This window comes from Takifugu flavidus, chromosome 18 (assembly GCF_003711565.1).
Source record: "Takifugu flavidus isolate HTHZ2018 chromosome 18, ASM371156v2, whole genome shotgun sequence".
NCBI classification, from domain to species: Eukaryota; Metazoa; Chordata; class Actinopteri; order Tetraodontiformes; family Tetraodontidae; genus Takifugu; species Takifugu flavidus.
Genome location: NC_079537.1, coordinates 3,291,334 through 3,316,544, shown reverse-complemented (window position 1 = coordinate 3,316,544; position 25,211 = coordinate 3,291,334). Strand labels below are relative to the sequence as shown.

The window sequence follows — 25,211 nt, the reverse complement described above, 5'->3', positions numbered from 1 at the left end:
AGACCCCCCCGAGCCGCACGCGAGTTTAATCGGCTCGCTTCCGCTGGGATCGACCAATCAGAGCAGGGTGCGCTGCATCTTATAAGCCCATCTGGTGCCCGCCTTTTCCGCTCCTCGACCCCGCCGTCCTGTACATCCCAGAACCGAGCTGCATCACAGAAGCAAACGCAACCGTGAAGATGGCGGCCCGGGTAAGACATAAATATATGAATAAGGTTCACTTGGTAACTGTTAACTCATATCTTTGCCGATGCGAGAGAGAAATAGATCAAGCACACGTTGTGCGTAAAATGTCGGACGAGTGTTGCCTCTTTCCGGGGAGCCTTGCAGCCTTCAGCGCTTGAATGTCACCGCGACATCCGAATCGGTTTATTTCACGTGATTCGCTGCGCACACACCTTCCGAGCATGTGTCAGCGGGATGCCATTGCCATCAAAATGTAACTGTAGCATCAGACCCTCGCACCGGAGCCTTCTCCGGAGGTTAATCCCGAGCTCTGCTTGCCCTTGAACCGTTAAGCGGTCAGCATATGAGCCTCGACGACCTGCCCGTAACCAGGTGGAACTAGTCACCTAATAGTCAGAATCTGCGTGCACGACCATTGCGCGTGCAGCGACCCAGCATGCACGTGATGGTTCCGCTGAACAACGGCGTAGATCTGTCTGCGGCGGAGAGCAGCGGAGCAGAGCTGCCGGCGGCTGGATTGTGTTCCTGTGTATTCCGCTGATTGTGTAACCTGTCTGGTGTCACTCTCTTCATCGACCAGACAGTTTCAGCCACCATCGCCGTTACTTGGTGGTTGTTGATGCCAGGTGGATGCAGGTTTTGCAGGATATCTACAGTAACATGGAGGCAGTGCTGTTTCAGTGACAGCTATCAGCTTTGTATTCATCAAACATCAGATAAACCTGTTAATCAACGATAATATTAAAGTCATCTACGTGCTCTACCTTGTGGAAGCACATGCTAAAGTTTTTTTTCCAGAATTCAGATATATTTATATGAATACAAATGGGACCCGATGTTAGGATGTTTTAAAAATATGAATCTGAATATTTGTCACAATATGCACTCGGTGTAGTTATTTTGTATTTATACCACCTGTCCAAAGAATAGATGGAACATGAAGAAAGAAGAGGGCTAAGCAGAGGTTTAAAAAAAATCGCTACAATTTTTTAGAAACCATTTCTGTTACACACAATTCTACTGTTTGAGTGGCATTAGTGCCATACCTTGAAATTGTAATAATTGTAACTACAAAAGGAAATACAAAATTTTAAAGTATAAGAAGTAGCATTCTGTTCTATAGTGCCAATATTGTTTAGAGCTTCTATCGCTATAGTATATTATCACATTTCTACAGCCATAAATTCAAGTAAAGTCCGTGGTTTGAAACCAGTGGCTTATCTGTGTGGAGTTTACATGTTCTCTGCATGTTTGCATGGGGTGTGAACGGTTGTATGTCTCTATACGTTAGCCCTGGGATGAGCTGGTGACTCGTCTATGGTGTATCCTACCTCTTGTCTGTAAAATAAGCACGTTTAATGTTTTTTTTTCTCAGTATTTTATTTTTCCGCCTCCCTGTAAGGGACTCTTTTCTATCAGCCTCTTCCTGGTTGCCTGGTAACTCATCAGGAATGGAATTCTCCCAGTAAACTGGCTTTGTGTGCAGATATGACAGAGGTGTGTCTCCTTCACTCTCCCAAACACACTTTTTCATTTTTGCACGCTCTGACAGCTGAATTCCGTCTCAAAAGTGACAGACTTCCATTTCAAACATGCAGTAGAAACTGCGGGGGAAGACAGGGTTGATGTAACTGTAATTACAGTCATATATGTTGGTCAGACTATTTCATCTGTGTCAGACATTCGCAGCGCTGCTATTGGTTTAAATCCCAATTCAGATCTTTTTCACCTTGCAAATTTGTATCTGTTTAATCTTTTCTGATTTTCATAAAAAGCCACCTAACAGACCTTCAAGAGGACAGAAAAAACTCATTTTTTGCACCTCTTAATGCAGAGTGTGATTAACTGTAGCGTTACCGGCATAAATGAGTCTGCATCTTTGCGTTGAAGGCTTCTTCCACAGAGACCTGGCAGTGCGGGGTGTGTAGATATTCATCAGGGCGTCCATTTGTTTCCTCACATCAGTCCTTGTGCTCAGAATGGCTCTGTTTTTGATTCAATAAAAGCTGGAGGAATTCCAGTGGGCTAATTCTATTTTTCCCGCAGTGCTCAGCAATGTTTAGTTCAACAGACCTCTGCATCGTCTGAACCGTCTGACTACTGTATGAGGCATACCACCCGAGGGAGCGCAGTCAATACTGCTTAAAATGGCTGGACCTTTTCCTTTGTCAGGTTTTATCTTTGCGTGTTAAAACTTTAAGGATAAACAAGGGACAAAATAAATACATCAGCAGCAATCAATTGAAGCTATTCCTGTTTAGGAGTAGATAAATGCATGCAGAGCATCTTAACTACACATTTATTGGATTGTGTTTTTTAAAACACCAGTTCGCAAGTAATTTAGTGTGATGCTTGTACATGTGCACGCAGGAAAAACCACATTCTGATTACCTGTCATTTCTTGTTCATCTCCAATATACTTAACTGTGGCAGCTGTTACTGGTCTTGGTCAAGCTGACCGTTGGATTAGTAATTCATGTATTGGGGGAATTCTTTATTGGGGAAAAACTATTCCCATGTTACAATAGTGATACTTTAACACTGAATAAGTCTGGGTGTGTTGTTTTCTTTCTCTTTTTATATCTTTTACTTTTTCATGCATTTTGTTTTGTTTCGTTTCGTTTTCTCCTACTTATCCGGATCCGGGTCGCGGGAACAGCAGCTTCAGGAGGGATGCCCAGACAGCCCTCTCCCCGGCCACTTCCATCAGCTCTTCCGGGGGAACCCCCAGCCGCTCCCAAGCCAGGCGAGAGATGTAATCTCTCCACCTAGTCCTGGGCCGGCCTCAAGGCCGCCTCCCGGTGGGACATGTCCGGAACACCACTAAAGGGAGGCGTCCGGAAGGCATCCTAACCAGATGCCCGAGCCACCCCAACTGACTCCTCTTGATGTGGAAGAGCAGTGATTCTACTCCGAGCTCCTCCCCTCATTTCAGCCGCGATCTCGTTCTTTCGGTCATCACCCAACGTTGATGGCCATAGGTGAGGACTGGGACGTAGATCGACCGGTAAATCGAGAGCTTTGCCTTCCAGCTCAGCTCCTTCTTCACCACGACGGATCGGTTAAGCGCCCGCATCACTGCTGACGCCGCTCCGATCCGCCTGTCGATCTCCCGTTCCATCCTACCCTCACTCGTGAACAAGATCCCGGTATACTTGAACTCCTCCACCTGGGGCAGGACCTCCTCCCCAACTCGGAGAAGGCACTCTACCTTTTTCCGAGCGAGAACCATGGACTCTGACTTGGAGGCGCTGATCCGCATCCCTGCCGCTTCACACTCAGTTGCAAACCGTCCCAGCATTTGTTGGAGGTCCCTGTTCGATGGCGCCAGAAGAACTACGTCATCCGCAAAAAGCAGCGACGAGATCTTCCGCCCACCGAACTGGACACCCTCCACTCCCCGGCTGCACCTAGAAATTCTGTCCATAAAAGTTATGAACAGAACCGGTGACAAAGGGCAGCCCTGGCGGAGTCCAACCCTCACTGGGAACGAGTCCGACTTACAACCGGCTATCCGGACCAAACTCCTGCTCCTTTGGTACAGGGACTGGACGGCCCTTATCAAGGGACCTTCCACCCCATACTCCCGGAGCACCCCCCAAGGATGCTCCTGGGGACCCGGTCATAAGCCACAAAACACATGTGGACTGGTTGGGCAAACTCCCAACTCCCCTCAAGCACCCCAGCAGGGTAAAGAGCTGATCCGTGGTTCCACGACCGGGGCGAAACCCGCATTGTTCCTCCTCGATCAGAGGTTCGACTATCAGTCTAATCCTCTTTTCCAGCACCCTGGCATAGACTTTCCCAGGGAGGCTGAGGAGTGTGATCCCCCTATAGTTGGAACACACCCTCTGGTCCCCAGTCTTAAAAATAGGGACCACCACCCCGGTCTGCCAGTCCGCGCACTGCCCCCGATGTCCACACAATGTTGTAGAGGCGTGTCAACCAGGACAGCCCTACAACATCCAGAGCCTTAAGATCCCCGGGGGATCTTATCCGCTCCTGGAGCTCCGCCGCCGGACAGCTGTTTCACTACCTAGGCAACTTCTGCTCCGGAAATTGGATGGTCCACCTCCTGGTCATCCAGCTCTGTTCCACCTTGAGGATACGTGTTGGTAGGATTGAGGAGCTCCTGGAAGTATTCCTTCCACCGCCGGATAATTGCCCCAGGAGATGTCAGCAGCTCCCCACGCACACCTAACACGGTGTGGGCGAGTTGCCGCCTGCTGCCCCTAAGGCGCCGGACAGTTTGCCAACCTGTACCGGTCAGCTGCTTCCGGAGACCCACAGACCAGCCATGACCTGTAGGCCTCTTTCTTCAGCTTGATTACCGCCACGAGCAGCACCAGCGGCCTTGCAGCCACAGCTCGCGACAGCCACCTCGACAATGGCGGAGCGGAGCATGGCCCATTCAGACTCAATGTCCCCTACTGCCCTCAGAACACGATCAAAGCTCTGTCGGAGGTGGGAGTTGAAGACCAGTCTGACGGGTTTCTCCACCAAGCGTTCCCAACAGACCCTCACTAAGCGTTTGGGCCTGCCAGGTCCGTGCGGAACTCAACGCAAGAACCCCACCGTCGAACTAGAGAGTCTGGGGGCAAGCAAAAAGCCCACCCCCGCTCTCCGTCTCTCACCCTGAGCAACTCCAGCGTAGAAGAGTGACCAACCCCCCTCAAGGACTTGGGTTCCTGAGCCGACGCTATGTGTGGAGGTGAGGCCGACCATATCTAGTTGGTAACACTCAACCTCCCCCACAAGCTCCAGCTCTTTCCCCGCCAGAGAGGTGACGTTCCATGTTCCAAAAGCCAATTTCCATAACCGAGGATCGGACCGCAAGGCCCCCGCCTTGGTTCGCCGCCCAATCCACACTGCACCGGACCCTTCATGCTCCTCCTGCGGGTGGTGGGTCCACTGTAGACGGAAGTGTCCACATAGCTGGTTCGGGCTGGGCCCGGCCGGCCCCATGGACGTAGGCCCGGCCACCAGGCGCTCGCCATCGAGCCCCAGCCCCAAGCCTGGCTCCAGGGTGGGGCCCCGGTAACCCTCCGGGCTGGGTACGCGGCTTCCCTTTTAGATGTTCCATGATGGGTCTTGAACCATTCTTTGTCTGACCCTTCACCTAGGACCAATCTGCCTTGGAAGACCCTACCAGGGGCAAACTGCCCCGGACAGCATATCCTTCAGGCTCATTAGGGTACGCAAACTCCTCCACCACGATAAGGTGATGGTTCACGGAGGAGCATTTTGGGTTTTTTTTTGTTTTTAAAAAAAAATTCTTTAGTTCCTCAGTTTCTACCTTTCATATTTTTCATTTTATTCTACAGTTTTATATCTGTAATGTTATTTTGCTGGTTTAGGCCCCTGGATTTCGACCTTTTCACCCTATCATGCAGTCTTACTTTTTCTAAATGTACTTTCATTTATTCTGATATATTTACTTTATTTTACACTTTTTATGCCTTCACTTTAGCTCTAGTGTTTCCTCAGGAGGGCCTGCCAGACTGTGAGTTGTCTCTGGTCTTCTGATGGGGTTGATGTCCCGCAGAACTGCTTCGGCTTGGCTGCCTAGAGAGATCGGCATCTTGGTGCGGAGGTCTGCCCAGGTCGGGTGGGGGGGGTTGGGGTGTCTCTGTGGTGGCACCTTTTGCCTTAATGCATCATGACCTCTTCCAGTTTGGTTGCCCCCCCCAAAGGTAGCATCTCCTTAGTTCAAGCCGCAGTCTTAGTGCACAACTAGTGAACGTGTGGTTCTGTGTGTGTGAGCATCTGTGACTGTGTGATTGTGCATGGAGATGAATTACTTTGTTGCTTTGCTGACTTTTCTCACGAGATTTGTCCCTTTTGAGGTCACAGGGAGGGAGCAGGAGCCTATCCTCACTGCATATGAGAAAAGGCAGGGTACAGTGAATCGTGAGCATTTGGGGGTACAGTACCTTGCTCAAGAGTACCTCAGTGGCAGACCGGGCTTGTTGTTTAGGATCAACTTTAGAGAGTTTAGGTCATCCAGAGTGTTTGTGACCGCAGGGTCTTTGGGGCTAAATGTGTCAAATTCAGTCCTTGAGGGCCACGGTCCTGCCGGGTTTTCTGTCCTACCAGGCTGAAAATGCATTCAGTGGGATAGAAAACCCGGGAGGATCGTGGCCCTCGAGGACTGAGTTTGACATGTCTGGATCACATGCAATGATAACATTGCTGAACACTGTCAGTAGGTCCCATCTGTTACTGTTTACAACTGTATTTTCAAAGTTTGGGTCCAGTTGTTGGGCTGAATTATGGTCTCAACTGCTTCTGCCTCAGTGGTTACATTTTTATTATTTAATAAACATTAATGGTTATTAAAAATTGTCTATTATGATCTATTCTGAAAATAATAACATTGGCAAATTTTACCAAAACAGTTGCGTTACGATATGACCGGGATAGGATAAAGCTTTTAAAAAGTGCAACATTCTACACCTCTACAAACACACTGCATGAGGACGGAGTTGTAGTTAATCGATTATCGATCAGCTTCCTGGGCCTGATGGGGAATTGAGCCCAAAACAAATTAGAAGGGAACACAATGAGCACAGTCAGTTTCAGATGAGCATGGAGCAAAACGATTGGTTCTGGACATAAACCGAACCACTGACTTTATGAGAACCTTAGCCTGACTCAGCTAGTGTCGTAACGATTTTTACGACACTTCAGCTGCCTTATTTAGAAAGCTGAACGTAGCAGCCAGCCTCATGGCGTCCTGCTCCAACCAGAGCTGTCATTAATGTTATTTCTTTCAGGCACGTCTTAAGTTGTGAGACACAACCACACCGACTGACAGCAGAAACAAACATAGACCATAAGGACTAAGAATGTGAGAGCAGTGTGAGTTTTTGCTGATGTCATCCCTTGACCTCTCAATAGCACTAATCTCTGCTCACGCTCACTTCCTGTATTTTCAAGAGCAAACAAATGGAATAACAGTCAAGGCAGTGGATGAATCATTGAAAACTCAAGTGCTGTAATATAGCTATGGTAATATGCAGTGTAACATCTGCGCTACAATTTGGATTATGTGAAACCAAATGTCTCAAATTTGCGTCCGTTTGCTGGTGAAATCAGCATTTGCTGCCACATTTGCTTTTATGTCCCTCTCCCTTGCTCGCTGTAGTCATGTCTTTACACAGTACTGATCAAAGGTATGTCATTTATTAGCTGTGAAACTGACTCAAATATCAGATATTTATTTATATTAATCTTCAAAAGTGGGCACAGCCATGGCCTCTGACGCATATATGCAGATTGCCAAAGGCGGTGTCCAAGAGGGAGGGAACAAGAAACACATTCAATGTTGGCTTGATGCTTATGCTGTTGATGCTTATGCTGTTGTATTTGCTGTTGACTCCAATCGCGAGCTGGAAAACGTTTTGAGAGTGAACGCAATTAGGCAATGGGCCTCTTCTGTAGATCATGCAGACAGAAAACAGCAGTGTCAGATTTTGTTTGAGTAATACGAGGGGAACATATTTGTTCATCATAGCTTTTTCTACAGGGAGACTCCACTGAGCTTGCTGGGTTGAGAGGATTTGACAAATTGTTGAATAGAAGTCCTTCAAGAGATGACTTTTCTGACCATCCCAACACTCAAGACTATAATGTGGATCAAAGATCTGTTTATAGCCATGTTCATTCATGATGAGCACAGTTCAGTCCAGGCAAAAATGCCGTCCAACAATCGATAAACAACTGGCATTCTAGGTGTGGCTGCATCCCTTCCTGAAACCCTTCTGGATCCATTTTCCTTTTAATTGCTCCTGAAATACATTCCCTGTGCCATATGGAATACTCTTACTGTAAAAGTACCCAACATTGTGGTACGGTCCCCCTCCCTGATGATAAAGCATTTTGGGACATCTTTGAGTGGTAGTGTTTGTTTGGATGATCTGACTTATAAAGGAAGGGCAAACCCCTCCAAAGGTGCCACCTGGATGATGGGATCCTAGGAGAATTTATTCTAGGAGTATTTATTGCTAAGCTTTATTGATTTCTCTTGCGTTACCTGGACCGGCCTTTGCTGAGGGGTTTTAACGCCGCACCATAAATCCTGGCGATCAGCCACCGCTCATCCATTGATTGCTCGTGGAGACATGTGACCTGATCTGCCTCCAGAGGGAGGGAAGATGAATAATTCAAAGGTAATCTTTGAAGAGTCATATTTATAGGACAGCCTGGAGAAATGATGGAACAGTTTCTCTGCCACTCCCCCACCCCTCAGGTTTATACACAGCACACTCAGAAAGAAATATCACCAACATGCCAGTGAGGAACAGTAACTCCACCAGCAAAAGATGAATATTATTATGTCCTGATTAAAAGGTTCAGGGGGACTGAATGGAATTTAAAATTACACTTCTTTCCTCCCTGATGATATTATTGTTTAATGGCATGAGCTTAGTAACTTGTTAGATTGCTTCTACACAGTGACCCCAGATCATTTCTCCCCAGCAGGGACAGCTTACTGGACTTTCTGGATCACTGGTGAAGAGCGCAGTAGACTGAAAACTGAGGGGATAAAAGGTGACATGTTTGGTGGAAATGCGGAGTTATTGCCACCAGAGACACGCCCGAACCTGTGGCTGCTCGATACAAATCCTGGGACTGCAAATGTTATCGCAGCAGCACAACAGCCAACCAGTGGCAAAAACTGTTGTTTCTCAAAGTAAATCCAATAAAACGACGGTTGGAGAGTTTTATCAAGCGGTTGTCAGCACACATCAGGAGGGAGGGACTATTGTGTAAACGTCAGTATAACAAACATAAATACAAATAGTTGTTTTTTCTCCAAACTGAGTTTTCACTTAGCGTCTAGCAGCTTAGCATCCAGTAGCTGATTGTTGCTAATGGTTCTAAGATATAGGACAGCAAAGTACTTGATTCTTGATGGTATTTTTGGCCAATTAAAAAAACCCCCACTGATGACATTTTAACTTATATTAATGACTGTTATGTTGTAAATAGGTTAAAATAAATACTGCATGATGGCAGAGGGAATGACGGCTAGTCTGTGTCCTCTAATTGGAGAGATGAAGAGATGCGACAGCTTTTTGTGGTGCTGGTGTTGAGTTTGTTGGTGCCTGTGATGAGTTGGATTCACCCACAATTCACAAGTGTCTACAATAATTGTGAAAATACGCCATCCACACCTCTACACTCGTGTGCTGCATTTGTGGGGAAAATGAAAAAGGCTGATTGTCAGGAGATCTTCAGGAGTGGAGGTTATTTCCCATTCTATACATTAGTAATTAACATGGATCCTTTATGGTGGGAAAAGATTCTAGAAATGTTTCCACATGCCCAACAAGAGTGAGCCACTTAAGTGCTCACTGCTCATTCATCTTTATGCTGGGGAAGAGATGCCACAAACACACTAATAAACATTTGTTTTGCATGGCTGCTTGGTCAATGTCATGGACGTAGGAAACCATCATTCAAGCAGACCCTCCACCTCTGCTGCATGCCCTCGCGATCATGCCATCATCATGTGGTGTGTGTGATCTGCATGAGTGGGTGGAGCTTGAATGTGCATTTCTTCTGCTATAAGCTTCTCACACCCTCAGAAGCCTGCAGCCCTTCCCAACTCCATACGAAGAGCCCTTTCCTCTTAAATACTTTCTTCTGTCCTTCCTCTCTGCTTGCCACTGCTGGTGCCCGCCAGGTCGTAATATTTTACAAGGTAGGTATAGATACACTTCAGATAAAGGGCTCCTTTATCTGAAGGCCTGGGGCATTGACCATTTTCCTGAAGACAAGCTAGGCCAGGTCACAGAATGTTTTACATCACGCATTATTGTGCAGGCTATCAGTCCACCATTGTTGACATTTTCACTTGAAGTGAGATAAGCTAGCTGTTGTTCCACCTGGTAGGCATAGCAACGGACCGCTGAAAATGAAAGCCGATTTAGCCTGTGCTATATCAACAAGTAGGCGCGTTCCTTCTTTCCAGGTCTTTAAGCATCCTGAATTCTTTTTTGTGTATATATCACACTTAAATGTTTAGATTATCACGCAATTTTAATATTAGACAGAGATATTCCATGTAAATACAAATTGCAGATTTTTTTGTGGTAGACGAGATTCGTGGTCCCATCATTCACAACAAGCATCCTTGTTGTGGTATTTCTATGCCAGTTGTAACAGGTCACATCTAAAGTTCCACTTTCTCATCGATATTGTTGTCCAGGATCACAATATTTGGCCTTAAACTCTCCCATGGGTGCCAGTTCTGCCCAGTCCTTTTGTCATTGCTGAGTCATTAACACTGACTGTAACTGAGGCAAGTGAGGCCTGAACTTGTTTAAAGGCTGTTTTTTGTGACACCATGGATGAATCGTTATTGTACTCTTAGTCATTTTGGAAGGCCAACCACTCCTGGGAAGGTTCACCATTGTTACCAGTTTCTTTAGCCACGGTTTGCCGGGTCAAAAACCATTGGAAACGGCTTTGTAACCTTTTCCAGACTGATAGATTTCAGTCTTTTTTTTTCTTATTTGTCCTTGGATTTCATAGTAGCATGATGCGTTGCTTTCACACATCTTGTAGCCTACTTGACGTTGTAAGATATTACATTTAAATGACATAAGTGTAGCGTCTCTCGATCTGACCTTGACTCATATCAAACGTATATATAGAAGTAAGGAACACAGTGTAGCTTTTTTTTTAAATTGACATTTTGTTGCCAATGAAATTAATATTTTGCTGAATTGATTTTCGTGCACAGTTTCTTTGCCAACCTGATGGCATTTCACCAAAGTGTGGAGGTGTTTCTGAAGAAGATATATAAATATATAAATATATCTCACTGTCAACAGCTTAGCACCAGTAGACAGGGAACCATATCACAATTGTACCAAATGAGTAAACAGGTCACCAACTCGTCAACATGAATTCTTTGGCTCAATGTTGCAAAGCAGCTAAAAATAGACAGGACAGAACAAGTGAGTTTGTTCCACTGGAACCTGCTTTTTTTCCATTCAAGCCCCATCGATAGCTTTTGCATTAGCTCTGTTTTCGTAATTCATTTTTAGGTTGCAAAAGGTCAAAACGTTTTGTTAGCAAGCTCAACCCCCCCCCCCCCCCCTCCCCCAAACTTGAAATTGAATGACCTCTTAGATGTTGACCTTGTTTTAGCAGCGCTTTACACAGCGATTCCTCCCCAATCCTTCAGTTTGCTCAGCACCTACAGCTCACCCCTCGTTCCTGGCAGCTATTTTTTGCAGCTGTCACTGGATGTGGCGTTGACAACAATCGCCGGGCTCACACAAGACGAAGAGGCAGACTTTGGGTCAGATCTTCATCTTGTGACACTGGAGGACACGGTTTGAAGATGATTTAAACTGGCTGATTAAATGCCAGTTGCTACCAATGTGAACATTTTTCAGGGCAGCTGTCTGCTACTTTATAGCAACGAGTTATTTATGAATAGAAATGGTTAATTTGCTAAAGCTGTGGGGTTGGATAGTCCATAGTGGACCGTTTTAAAATATCCCTGCTTTGGCATTTAAACCTCTTTATTTAGGTTACCAGATGGTTTCTGGGGTAACCACAATGGGATTAAACCTAAAATATTTATCATATATAAAGTTCTTTCATGTTGTTTCATAGTCAAATATTGTCTCAAAAGAAAATCATAGAATTTCTGCTTTAGAAAATTCTAAGCTATATAAATAAGTTATTCAACAGCCATTTTAAGGAATAAGTTGCTGTTTAGGAGAATTATCACCAAAAATAGGGCTGTCAAATGATTAAACTTTTGCATTAAAAATATTAATTGCAGGGCTGCTGGGAATTAATTGAATTTGCATTTTGAGAAGCGATATTACTTGTTCTGCAGTTTATTTCTTACATCATTGGGGACTTTTATCCCATTAAATTCAACACACTGGTAATTAGGTAATTATAGTTTGTAACAATTTGGTTTGAGTCATAGAGAGTCATCAAACTACTCTTTTATTTATTTGTTTTTATTTATTTATTTCTCACCACGTGCCAGGATGAGGAACTGTCTAACTGACTTCTCTATTGATTTTTGTTGCCAGATGATGCCGTTCTCTTTCCTGAGTCAACAGTTCTCAAATGAAACACACATTTAGTGTGACATGGCTAACGACACCCTGCATTGATTAATAATTAATAATTAGGGGAAAAAAATCTCCAAATCTTTGCGTTTGATACAAAACGAACACAGATTTATACAAGCTTCCATCCAGCTTTTCTTAACAGCTCTTTATCCATCATCCAGAAGGGTGTGCAAGTGTGTGCACACACCCACACGCCCACACACTCACACACTTTGGGGCAATTAGGTAGTTCTATCAACCTAATGTGCCTGTTTGTGTGGGAGGAAACCAGAGCCTGGAGGAAACATATGCAGGCATGGGGAGAACCGCGAGCCCCACATGGAGGTGGGGTCATTCAACCTTCTCGTCGACAGTTTTACATTCATTTTTAGGAGGCCTGCTACAGGATGCCAAAAATATCTGGCTTATTTACGCATTTCTCTGTCAGCACAACAAAGATGATGCTGATGTGGGTTTGCTGCAGTGGGTGCAGTTGAGCATCAGCAGTGCTGGGGAGGGAGATTAACCCTGGACGGCTGATGCTGTGCCAACTATCATGACTCAGTAATGAATACTATGTCAAGCATCAATCAATCCTCATGTTCTCATTACCCATAGGTGCTTGAATGTTGCTGTGCAGGGCTCTGCAACAGGTCAAAACAATCTCTTACTTTTGCAGTAAAAAGCCATAAAATTAAAGATTAAAAACTCAGTTAAATATATCTGCAACATTGAACCTCTGGACTGGACTCATTCGCACCCATTTGTGTAAAATCCATTTTATCATGACAAGGGAAAGGATTGAGTATGCTAACATACAGACGCCAAAAAACGCTTACATTGATGTAACATAAACATTGGTATGACAGTTATGTTGCTTTTAGCAGAAATGAATACGCCATGGGAGCCATTTCACCGGTGCATTACCAGCATAAAGGCAGGCTTTATATCTGCTCTGTAGCTGCAGCCAGGTCGTGGTCATTGTGCTAGCAGGAAATTCAAGTCCTCGTCAGATTAAAAGCTGGTGTAATGTTGATTTCCGGATGAGTTGTTGCAAAGACACTAATCCTGCCAGGAGGTGTATTTTGCTTTCTGGGCCCACAGCAGATCCAGCCCGTGCAGGTGTGGAAGAACTCAGGTATGAGAGAACTTTTGAACCTTCTGCTGCTGCAGTCTCTGGTACCTCCATGCAACGCTGTAATTTAAACGCAGCAATATATCCACGGGCAGTAAAGCGTGATTGATCTTCAGGCACTCCGCTTGAATGCTGAATGCAGTTACCATGGTTACCGCGCGGCTACTTAGGAATCTGCTGAAACTAGCAGCTGATTCTCGCTACTGTGCGGGTGGCGATGGTTGTTTTTCAGTGCACGGCCAGAGTGTGGACAGGGTCATCGGACTTGACGATATGCAAACCTGACAGGATACAAGGAGAGTCAAGGGGATGTTGGTGCACGCGGGGCTTCCCTGCTTCGTGTCCTGCCCGGGAACAGTGAAGGAAAACAGATGAGACCTGATGAGAATACTGAACAGACACTGCGCCGCATTTCTGCTGCTGCTGCCAGTGAAAAATCACACTTGCTCTGCTGAAACAGTGTCAGACACACTCAGCTTTAGTCACATGGTGAGAGAAGCATCTTAGTCCCTGTTGCTTCCATCTGACTCATGTAGTACCATTTTAATAGAGTTATTAAGGGTTTAATATTTATTTGTCATATGCCACGAAATAGATGTACTATATTATTAATGCAGTAGCGTTCCCATTGTTCACTACTGAAAGTAAAACAGGGCAAATGACCCTCGGTACATTATCTTATCAGAGCCTCGCCACATATTTTCTGATTGTTCTTCAAATTGTCTCCAAGCTGACCTGTGCAGTGTGGATGGAGGCAGGGTGACCTGCTATTAGGATCAGATTTCCTCAGTCAGGCCTGCAGCAGCAGGACATCCTGTAAAAGCTTCAGATGAGATCACATCTCTGTAAAATATGTCTGCGTGACCTGAATACACTGGCGTGAACTATATCATGATCAGGAATATGGGACGGAAGCTGGATGGATGGATGATGGATGGATGGATGGATGGATGGATGGATAGATGGATGGATGGATGGATGGATGGATGGAGGGAGTATAATGTCACTGACAATGACGTTATTCACCATGTTGCTTATATGTTTCAGGTTAAATTGAGATGCTCTGCTTTCCACTATATTTGGGTTTAAGTAAACTGTGCAGCAGGTGTTCCTTATGTTAAATTGTTAAGCTGTGTTTTCTGTGTTTTCCTCCTTTCTTATCCCTTCTCTAGTCCATGCAAGCTGCACGCTGCCCGACAGACGAGCTGTCACTGACTAACTGCGCCGTGGTGAGCGAGAAAGATCTGCAGTCAGGACAGTGAGTAGTCATTATGGCCAGCAGCCAGTCGTCTCATCAATCAGTGCACCCAGCTAATCAGCAACTCTCCATCTGTTGAGAACAGTTAAAAACACAATAGGAGGCAGCTTAGGATGAAAGTAAGGCCAAATAGAGATGAAGTCTCAAGGCTGAATTAAATGTCATATGACACGTATGAGACTTGAAGAAACTGTAAGTAAGAAAAATATCCTTGATGTTCTGGTCAAAGTCCATGTTATTCACAAAGCAAATTTCATGGAGTAGATGGAGATTAGACCCCAGATGGATAAAAAAGGTGTACATTGGATCGTCTCTAAAATGTCAGGCAGTAAGAAGTTAGTCTTGTTTTTGCTGCCATGGCAATGGAATCACTTTCTTTATCATCCACAGAGGAGTTACCAGCTGTTGCCTGCTTTAGATTATTGACATTGTGAGCAGAACATTACAGATATATAGTTTGAATCAATTTTCTAAAATATATTACTGGCAATAAACTGTAATCATGCAATCATCAACCTTACAGGATTTTAATTTCAACTCTCTGGATGAGCCCTGCTGGAACAGAAGTATTAGTATCCTAGTAACCAACAGATATTAAATAATTAGAGCTGCTCATTTCTGTCTCGATGAAGTACCCTGGTTATCATAGATAAGCCATGTTCTGTATTTGATCCCCCCTCGTTTTCAGGATGCAGCCGCCTGTGCAGCACCAGGATGCACACAGACAATTGGCTGCTGGAGAACGAGAGGTGTTTATGTTAAAAAGAAGCAACAGCTGAGTCACAGTTAATGTATCGACAGTGCAGAAATGCACTTCAGTAATTATGTTTATTGATATTGGAATAAAATCTAGCATACAGCTTAAATGCTGCACAGTTGTGGCCACAGTCGCTATCATGATTCACCTTTGATTAACAACAAAATTAGCTCCTGCAGCACATTTTGACACTGTTAAAATGGTTCCAGGAAGTGAAGTCTGCATGACTCTGCATTTCTGAGGACCGTCTCCCAGAAATCCACCCTGTAATCTTCTGCCTTAGTCTGCAGTTCAACCTAAATGTTCCCCAATTCCTGAAAAAGGGTGAACATCTCATCTTAAATCTTTTATTTAAACTGCAAAAGGCAGAATTAAAATGATTCTAAGTTTATGCATGCAAACAGTATGAAATACCAGCCTATTGCATATGTTACTGCTTTTCTGACAGTCAGGTATCACAATCAACACATTTGTGTGGCCAGATGCAGCACAGCTGGTTGGGTGATTTTAGTGGCTTTTGTGAACTGGACGCACAAACTAACATGTGGCTTACAGCGTTTGGGCCCTGTTTCTTTGCAGCAGGCATTCTGGACACTGGTATCTGACTCCAAATGGACCTCACAAAACCCCAAGCAGATGCAGAAAGTGTTTTTCTAAGCCTTTGTGGTGGAATTGGTCCTTCAAACAGTTTCTTTTGTTGGCCTGCTTGTAGGTAGATATTAAAATAGGAAATAAATATGGATGGATAAATATGGATGGGTAGACAGGCAGGCAGGCAGGCAGACAGACAGACAGAAGAGTAAAGTGATGAGGTCTTGCAATCTCAGAAAATGATGCAAATTTGTGAAAGGGTGCTTCATGTGAAATGAGTAATGATGAAAGGGCTAATTTAATAGTTATGATGAGGTCATCCTCATATGAAGACATGTTGCTGTGCAATATGAAACACGTTTCAACCTAAAACGAAATGCTAACAACAGGCTATTCTCTGCAGACACGTGATCGTAAAGACCACGCCCAATCACAAATATGTGTTTACAGTCAAGACTCACCACACTATGGCTGCAGGGAGCATCGGCTTCAACCTGCCACAGGTGCACACACACACACACACACACACACACACACACACACACACACTGCACTGGTTTAACTCTTTCTAACCTTTCAAATGTTCTTATAGAGGAAATGGGCTGGCATCTCCATTGGTCAAGAGGTGGAAGGTATAGCATTTCTATATTTAACTTTTTGGTAAATATTTTAGTCCCAATTAGGGTTTTCCATTTCTTAACTTAGCCAACCAGTCAACTGTTACAAAAAAAAATCACTTTTATGGGATTAAAAAGTGCTACTACTGAAGAACGGAACCAATAATCCAAAACCTGGCGCTACAGCTGTCGGCGTTGCTGTGTGATAAGTTTCATTGTGGTGTATTTTTCTAGCCAGCATCATCTGAGATCATTTTCTGTAACCCCCCAGTCTGCAACTATAACTTTGACAAGTCCAAGCAGTGCATCGGCGCCATGACAATCGAAATAGACTTCCTGCAGAAGAAGAGCACCGACTCGTCCCCCTACGATTCTGACAAGATGGCTGCCGAGTTCATCCAGCAGTTCAACAACCAGGCGTTTTCGGTCTCCCAGCAGGTTTGTGTTGGTGCCGTCCAGTTAATGAATGACTAAAACATCTCATCTTTGCTCTGGCCCTGTTGAATCCCTCCCTTTTCCCTCAGCTGGTGTTTAATTTCTGCGACAAGATGTTTGGCGTGATGATAAAGGACATTGAGGCCATGGATGCGAGCATCCTCAGAGGAGAACCAGCCTCTGGAAAGAAACAGAAGGTAGCTGATCAGATGCCCTGAATTACTACTTGAGCTTAAAGAGAAAACTTGGAACACACAGGAAATGGGAGTTGTTGTCCACCGCTGGGACTGTTGAGTATATTATTGAACATCGTTTAATCCTTATTATCCTCATACATGCTGAAGGGACGACCAGTTCAACCACTGTAATACAGATGAGCACTGCAACCCCTAATTAATTGCAGCAAATTATTCATGTTTGATAACACAGGATGATCTGTCTCGCAGCCATTACCTGTGCTCGGCATGCTGATCTGCATGCACATGGATATTTATGAGCTCTTTCACCATTTAGTGGTAACGGATCTCTGTACATGAACCTGTCTTCGCTAACAGATCGAGATTGGGCTGATGGTGGGCAACAGCCAGGTGATTTTCGAGAAAGTGGAGAATTCATCCCTGACGCTTGTTGGTAGGTTCCTTAACAGAGTCGTGTTATTAAACACTAAACACATTCATATTTGAAAATAAACTAGGGCCTCTTTATTTTTGAATAGTGGTAACTGATAGTTGCACATAATTGAGCTTAAAGCACAATTCTTTTTTTTTTCTATTAAATGTGCACATGTGATGAATAGCAGCTAAAGACAAACTTTGGATCATGTAGTATCTCTTTTGTGCAGAAGGTGGCAGTAAGATCCCAAGAATATTCGTTTCTCTCTAATGTTGCTTTTTTCTTTCTGATTTTTAGTGGGGTTTATTTTATCCCGAGGATCTTTTCCTGATTCTCACTTAGACATTTATAACTATAATTAAGTAAATAATGCTGTTGCGTGTTTGCAGGTAAGGCCAAAACCAAGGAGGCACGGCAGACGATCATCAACCCAGAATGGAACTTCGAGAAGATGGGAATTGGAGGTCTGGACAAGGAATTCTCTGACATTTTCCGTCGAGCTTTCGCATCCCGAGTCTTTCCTCCTGACATTGTGGAGCAGATGGGTGAGTAGTCCGGCTATTCTGGCTCTCCTCTCACCATTTTCCCGTTTATTCCTCAGAGATTGTATTTGTAACACTTTTGTTCATTCTTTCCTTCAGGATGTAAGCACGTGAAGGGCATCTTGCTGTTCGGACCCCCAGGATGTGGTAAAACTCTGATGGCCAGGCAGATCGGTAAGATGCTCAACGCACGTGAGCCCAAAGTTGTGAACGGTCCAGAGATTCTCAACAAATATGTGGGAGAGTCTGAGGCCAACATCCGCAAGCTGTTTGCCGAAGCAGAGGAGGAGCAGAAAAGGGTGAGAGAGGCCAAATATCCTTTAGATTTGGAAGATAATGCTCATGATTGTCTGAGTTGACTGGTTTATGTTAACTCTTTCAGCTCGGGGCCAACAGCGGCCTCCATATCATTATCTTTGATGAGCTGGATGCCATCTGTAAGCAGAGAGGAACGGGCGCCAGCAGCACAGGCGTGCACGACACGGTGGTCAACCAGCTCCTCTCCAAGATTGATGGCGTGGAACAGCTTAATAACATCCTGGTTATCGGTCAGTACCACCAAACAGGAAGTCAGTTTTCTAAGGACAAACACATTTTGATCTTGAACACGCCAAAAGTTACAGATTTACAAGAAAGTAACACATTTAAAGAAAACTGAGAGGGGGGGGCTATGATTAAGTGTGAGAAATGGAAAGCACAGACATGCTCAAGCAGTTATCAAAATAAGAAGAAAGGAAACAGTCTCCTTCTAATCTCCTTCAGCTCTATTATCTTACCGTGTCCTTGATTTAAGAAAAAACAACCCTCATAAGTCATCTTATTCTGTTTATTATGGCTTCCGTTTTACCTTTACTGTGAGAGATGGTCTGAAAATATGTAATTCTTGGAAATCAAACACAAATTCACTAACACCAAAACTACTAGTTCTTAAAACTAGATTGGCATTAATATATGTAATCAAAATGTGTTGGTGTTGCACCTTATTCTATAAATCTGCAGCACTCATTCTTTCTCAGGACTGATCTGCTTAATGAATTCAATCAAAAGGCCAGATGGCAGGTTGCTCCATGAAAACAAAAGAGCTCTGGCGTGTGCTGGAGCCGGTGTCAGCATCTGTTCATTTTCCCCGTCTTTGCAGGTATGACTAACAGGCCAGACCTCATTGACGATGCCCTGATGAGACCTGGCAGGTTTGAGGTCAAAATGGAGATTGGTACGTGTTCTTTCTTCTTCAGTTTCAAGGATATTACAAAAGCATGTTATTTACCATTCACAAACAGTACAGCTTTTTTTTTTTTAAATAAAATTAAATTACCTAATGAGAGCTGGTTCATGGTTTGATACGTTCTGTCTTTCGTACTGGGAAAATCAAGGATAGGAAAGGAAAATCTGTCAGATGGGACAGTTATGTGAAAAGCATTTGTGAGACCAGCATCACCCGCTTTAGTCAGCCAGACCACCATTCACTTAAGGCCCAAACAAGGAGCTACAGCTAATTAAAGCTGCAGCAAACAGGTCTGGGGACACCCGTGCCTACAGCTCAGCCAGGGCCGAGGAAAGGCTCTTTCAATTTTGGATGGGACTTGGGATGCATTTTTCTTTTTAATGCATTTGCTGTGTCCATTAAGACTTCTGAATCTGTTTGTCACGTAAAGCTGAACAGATGTGACAGAAGGAGAAAAACAGCTGGTGACAGACACAGTGGAGATAGCAGAAAAAACACACAAGCAACGGCTAAACACAATGGCCTTCCAAAGCATCTGCAAGGAGGAATCCAAGCCTCTGATAATGCTGTGCCCCAACTCCCAGACGTTCTCTCATCCAAAGGAATGCATTTGAGGCATTCTCAGTAAAAAGCCTGTCATTCCTAATTGAACTCCCACATTTGTGAAAACTCCTAAAATAAAAATGAGATTCTGAGATTTAGTTTCCCCTTAAATTCAGCCGTGCGTCGAGGAGCAGTGGTTTAAACAAAGCAAGGCGTGAGTGATTGGAGGTATACCTTGGTTTCCATGTTTCCCACACTCATCTTCTGACCTCCAGGTCTGCCTGATGAGAAGGGACGTGTCCAGATCCTCCACATCCACACCAACAAGATGAAAAACTTCAACCTGCTCGCCACAGATGTGGACATCAAGGAACTGGCGGCCGAGACGAAGAACTACAGTGGTGCCGAGCTGGAAGGGCTGGTCAGGGCAGCTCAGTCCACAGCGATGAACCGACACATCAAGGTCCCTCAGCTCTTTCCCATCCTGCACATTTGGACCGATGAACTGATTTCTGCATCCATAAAAGTGCACAAACCAGAAAATCAGAGCTGATTTGATCTTGAATGTTGACTCGACTCCAACGCTAACACCCCCAACAGGCTACGTCAACAGTGGAAGTGGATATGGAGCGGGCGGAGAAGCTGCAGGTCACCAGGGCTGACTTCAAGGGATCCCTCAACAATGACATCAAACCCGTACGTACTCAACGCGCGTGAACCCGCCTGCAACACCGCAGCCCGCGACATTTCCAGCTTTGTCCCCCAGGCGTTCGGCACCAACCAGGAGGACTATTCCAGCTACATCATGAACGGCATCATCAAATGGGGCGATCCCGTCACTCACGTCCTGGACGACGGCGAGCTGCTGGTGCAGCAGACCAAGAACAGCGATCGCACACCGCTAGTGACGGTGTTACTGGAAGGTAGAAACAAGACGACAGCAAGTCCTGTGAATTTTGAATGTACCGTGACATATGACATGAGTTAGATAAGCAGCAAACATCGCGTTGTTGAGCACATTATTATCATTTATTATACATAGTAATAGTAACAATCATAGAGCACTAAAGGCCTCTTGTGACACCTGCTGATTTACATACTTACTCAAATATGCAGACAGTAAATTGCTACCCCTGTCCCTCCCTCAACTCCCCCCCCCCCACACACACACACACACACACACAGGCCCACCTCACAGTGGAAAGACTGCACTGGCTGCCAAGATTGCAGAGGACTCACAGTTCCCCTTCATTAAGATCTGCTCTCCAGACAAGATGATTGGACACTCAGAAATCTCTAAGTGCCAGGCAATCAAAAAGGTAAGTGCTGCTGCGCGTTTTAATCCTTCACGTGTTGGCAAACTCACAGTTAAAGGTGGAATTGAATCCTTCCCGTCTATGCATTGATTTCCCTCTGGCTCCTCTCCATCTGTCTTCCCTTTTGTCCTGGTTTGTTTGTTGCTTCCAGGTGTTTGATGATGCCTACAAGTCTCAGCTCAGCTGCGTTGTGGTCGACGACATCGAGCGCCTGTTGGATTACGTCCCCATCGGTCCTCGTTTCTCTAACCTGGTGCTTCAGGCTCTCCTTGTGCTGCTGAAAAAGGCTCCACCAAAGGTCTGTGGGCCCTCTGAAAACTCTGTATGACTCAACACGCATTTGAATACTCCGTGTTCAGCTAAAGTCAAAGTATCAAATAATCTCAGACAGTGTAGCCAGTAAATTCATGGCGAAAGCTCAACGTGAGGCTGAAGAACGTCTGGCACGGGCTGAATTCTTTACTAAAAGAGAAACAGCAACGTTCCTCTCTGTCAGGAGCTTCCTCTTCACTAAAGTACCACAGAGAAAATGTGAAAACACTTGGGGTTATTTTCTGCTGATGGGTTGACTGGCTGCGTCGTGCCCACCTGCATCTTACAACACCACACTGTTGTGTTGGTCCCCCTGTTTGTGAACAAATATTTGAGTTGGGTTTGTGAAATATCATCAAAGATTTGTAGTCATTTACAGACGTAGTGTACCAGTTTTTATGTGCTCTTTATAATGCACATACAGTATCGATGTAAAAGTGATTTTAAAGTCAAAACCCTTGTGGCATAATGGTAGATTTGCTTTCAAATGGATTTCAGCATGTTGCCATGTTTACCTCCTGCAGGGTCGCAAGCTGCTCATCATCGGGACCACCAGCAGAAAAGATGTGTTACAGGAGATGGAGATGCTGGACGCTTTCAGCACCACCATCCACATCCCCAACATCTCTACTGGGGAGCAGCTGGTGGACGCTTTAGAGGTACGGGTGATGGCAGATCCTCGCACAGCAGGCTTTTTCATGAAGGTGGGGCTGAAAGTGTCGTGTCCTCTGTAGCTGCTGGGCAGCTTCACGGATAAAGAACGCGCCAGCATCGCTCAACAGCTGAAAGGGAAGCGCGTCTGGATCGGCATCAAGAAGCTCCTGGTGCTCATTGAGATGTCACTGCAGGTAAAGAACCCTCAACAGTCAAAGCCTGGCAACTCCTTTTTTCCCCCTTTGAATAATTAGTCCATATTTCTATTTATTGGATCCTTAAATGTTGGATGATACCAAGTTTAGCCATTATTTTATTATTTCTGACACTTAACTGAAGCAACTTAATATTTCTTTGATAAATAATACAAATTCCTGTTTTTTTCCCCTGGGTTTCCTTTGACTGTCTAGATGGACCAGGATTACAGAGTGTCCAAGTTCCTGTCCCTGCTCAGAGACGAGGGGGCGTGAGTACACCACCCATGCTCAGTGTTGTCAACACCCTGTATGTCAAATCTCCTCTGCAGCACAGATGTACTTTGGTCAAAGGTTAAATGATCACACACATTTCCGCGCCAACCTCTGAACATAACAGCTTTATTTTGCAATCACCAGGTTGAATGAAGGCGATCAAATCCGCATTTAAGCTCTCTGTCTCACTAATTGTGTCCTGGTAAGGTCCACAGCCGCCAATGAGACCTGTCTCTAGTACCCCCTGTAGTTTTCTTAGTAAGTGCTTAGAACAAAATCCCCACCTCCCCTTAGATGGTTTCGCTTTTACTTTATGGTGTTTGTGACAGAACAAAATGGGAGGAAAAAAATCTTTATTAGGCCTCACTGATGTATATAGTTTATCACCTCACAAAGCACTATCAGCTTTTGCACATGATTAGATGTAAATGTGTCCATAGTCCACATTTTGGGAGACTTTCATGGTTGCAACCCCAGGAAACCACTGAATCAGTGTTTTGTAACTGTGTGACACATATTCTGAGTCATGTAGAGTAGACTGGAGATCAGTGAGGGGTCGAGGTTGCCGCCCTGCCACATGGGAACAACAGACAAGCAACAAACACTTGTCTTACTTATTTCTCTTCATTTTCTGTCCCCAGGGGTCGAAGCTTCTATGAATAAAAGGGACAGACAAAGATCTGAAGGTCCAGCCGCCGGTGAATCCATCCTTCCGAACGCACAACGGAGTATCGCTGTCCACACAAGCCCGCTACTGTCCCGCCGTCCTCCCTACTAATGGAAAACTGCACTGAACCGCATATCGTCACACACCACTGCAAGTCGTACCGCTCCAGATCTGTTATCTGTAAAAAACAAAACAAAATATATAATTGTAAAAAGTGCTGTTTTGTGCTTTGTGTGTAAAAGAAATAGCAAAAAATGCAACTCTGTATGTTTGATTTAGTTCTTCATTTTTGCTCTGGTATTCACTGTACTCGTTAACGGACTTACGTCCTGCTGCAGGTAGTTATTGCAGGTGTGTTGCAAGTCTTGACTAACCAGAGACCAAAATCATCCGAAACTGGCCAAAATCCCAAAGCTCTTTGAATATTGACAATGTGAAGCGGCAAGAGGCTTTTAGTTGATGTGTAGTGGCTGTCAAAGAACATAGAAGCTGTTCCATGTGTACATGTTAACCCTTTAAATATACAGTGTGAAACCCGGTCGTTGTAAATAGTATATATAGACAAAACAGTATATCGTGAGAAGAATTTAAACGATAATCACAAGTTGATTTCATACTATAGCAGTATGATTCTTCCCTCTCGTTCCACAGACGTTGACTTGACTGTAATAGTGAAAGTAAATGTTTGAGTTGTCGGCCTGTCTGTCTGTGTGCTCGTACAGTACAGTTCAGTTCAGTCTAGCTATTGTAGGTATGACATCGTCAGTGTTACACATTCAAGAAAATACTCGGCACTTTTATGATAGAATCGAGAGACCTTTGCTACTTATCTCAGTCCCTTTTGGTGTGCGCTCGTGTGCATGTGTGGCGAGACCACATGCTGCATGTGTTTGGTGTGGGAGAGCGCACGCGGGGTCGTGGAATGTGATTATGTGAGTGAGCATGCATGCATTAACGTCTATATCTGGGGGGTTATATAATTGGTGATTCATTTTGTGTTGTTTTTTTTTTCTTTTGTGTCCAATGTTTGTGTTGGCTTTGACCTTTTACAGTGTGTGCGGGTGTGTGTGTGTGGATGTGAAAATATATTAACATGCAGATGTATTATTGCAATAAAAGCCGCAGGTGCACAGGAAAAACACTCAACTGTGTCTCTGTTCCTATTTTGACTGAAGTTAAATAACAAATATCTGAGAATATAAGTGCCATCTCATTGCATGTGTGTCTTTAGTCTGCTCTGCTGTGTTTTTATGGTACCTAAAAACAGGCAAAAAGTCCCTACGTGTGCTAAAAAGTACATCTGAAAACCATAAAGGACACATCAGAAATGACAGGTGAAAAGCCATCAAGCAAGAGGAAAAACAAGCAATCCAGAACAACATGGAGTAGATGATTCCTTATGTGGTGTTTTGATGTTGGCACACATTTCACAAGAACGTTTGTGATTATTTTGACCTTCAAACCTTCACTGTTTTTACTTCCATAAAATTCATATATGGACCCACATTAGCTCAACACATTAGCTCAATGAGGAGTCTTATTACATTTACAGACACAAACCATGATCGCCATAATCATTACTGGTAATGCCAATGTAAATCTGATACTGAAAACTAAAATTGGGATTAATTATGCAGTTATGAATGCCTTTCAACACATGACCACAACGCACAATAGCATATGGAATCAATTCTCATCAGATGTACATCTTTAAAACACATGACAGAACTGTTAATATGGGCTAATAATATTAATGTCTGTACCAGTAATAATGGCACACTGTGTAAAAGGGCAGCAAT

The 25,211-nt window shown here is 44.4% G+C and overlaps 1 protein-coding gene across 4 annotated transcripts; it reads left to right on the top strand.

Moving 5' to 3' along the window:
- On the top strand, positions 1-24,553 carry LOC130515207 (vesicle-fusing ATPase). Of its 4 annotated transcripts, none has more exons than XM_057015347.1 (21): positions 165-191; positions 9,878-9,895; positions 14,586-14,671; positions 16,423-16,522; positions 16,612-16,651; positions 16,908-17,074; positions 17,161-17,268; positions 17,626-17,701; positions 18,073-18,228; positions 18,325-18,524; positions 18,608-18,773; positions 19,364-19,438; positions 20,269-20,456; positions 20,594-20,689; positions 20,760-20,916; positions 21,179-21,312; positions 21,461-21,607; positions 22,146-22,280; positions 22,356-22,469; positions 22,686-22,741; positions 23,387-24,553. In XM_057015347.1, the coding sequence occupies exons 1-21, from the start codon at positions 180-182 to the stop codon at positions 23,406-23,408; spliced, it is 2,253 nt and encodes a 750-aa protein (XP_056871327.1). In that variant the 5' UTR covers positions 165-179; the 3' UTR covers positions 23,409-24,553. The 4 variants fall into 4 exon arrangements, with proteins under 4 accessions (XP_056871329.1, XP_056871327.1, XP_056871328.1 ...); XM_057015348.1 differs by lacking the exon at positions 165-191 and adding an exon at positions 1,660-1,683; XM_057015349.1 differs by lacking the exon at positions 9,878-9,895 and having other exon boundaries at positions 1-191.
- Positions 24,554-25,211: the final 658 nt, after the last annotated feature.

Coding starts and splice junctions, on each gene's coding strand:
- LOC130515207 (XM_057015346.1), top strand. CDS start 13,795: ATGAGAATACTGAACAGACACTGCGCCGCATTTCTGCTGCTGCTGCCA. Junction 18,774..19,363: donor TAATAACATCCTGGTTATCG/GTCAGTACCACC, acceptor CCGTCTTTGCAG/GTATGACTAACAGGCCAGAC. Junction 22,470..22,685: donor TCATTGAGATGTCACTGCAG/GTAAAGAACCCT, acceptor TTGACTGTCTAG/ATGGACCAGGATTACAGAGT.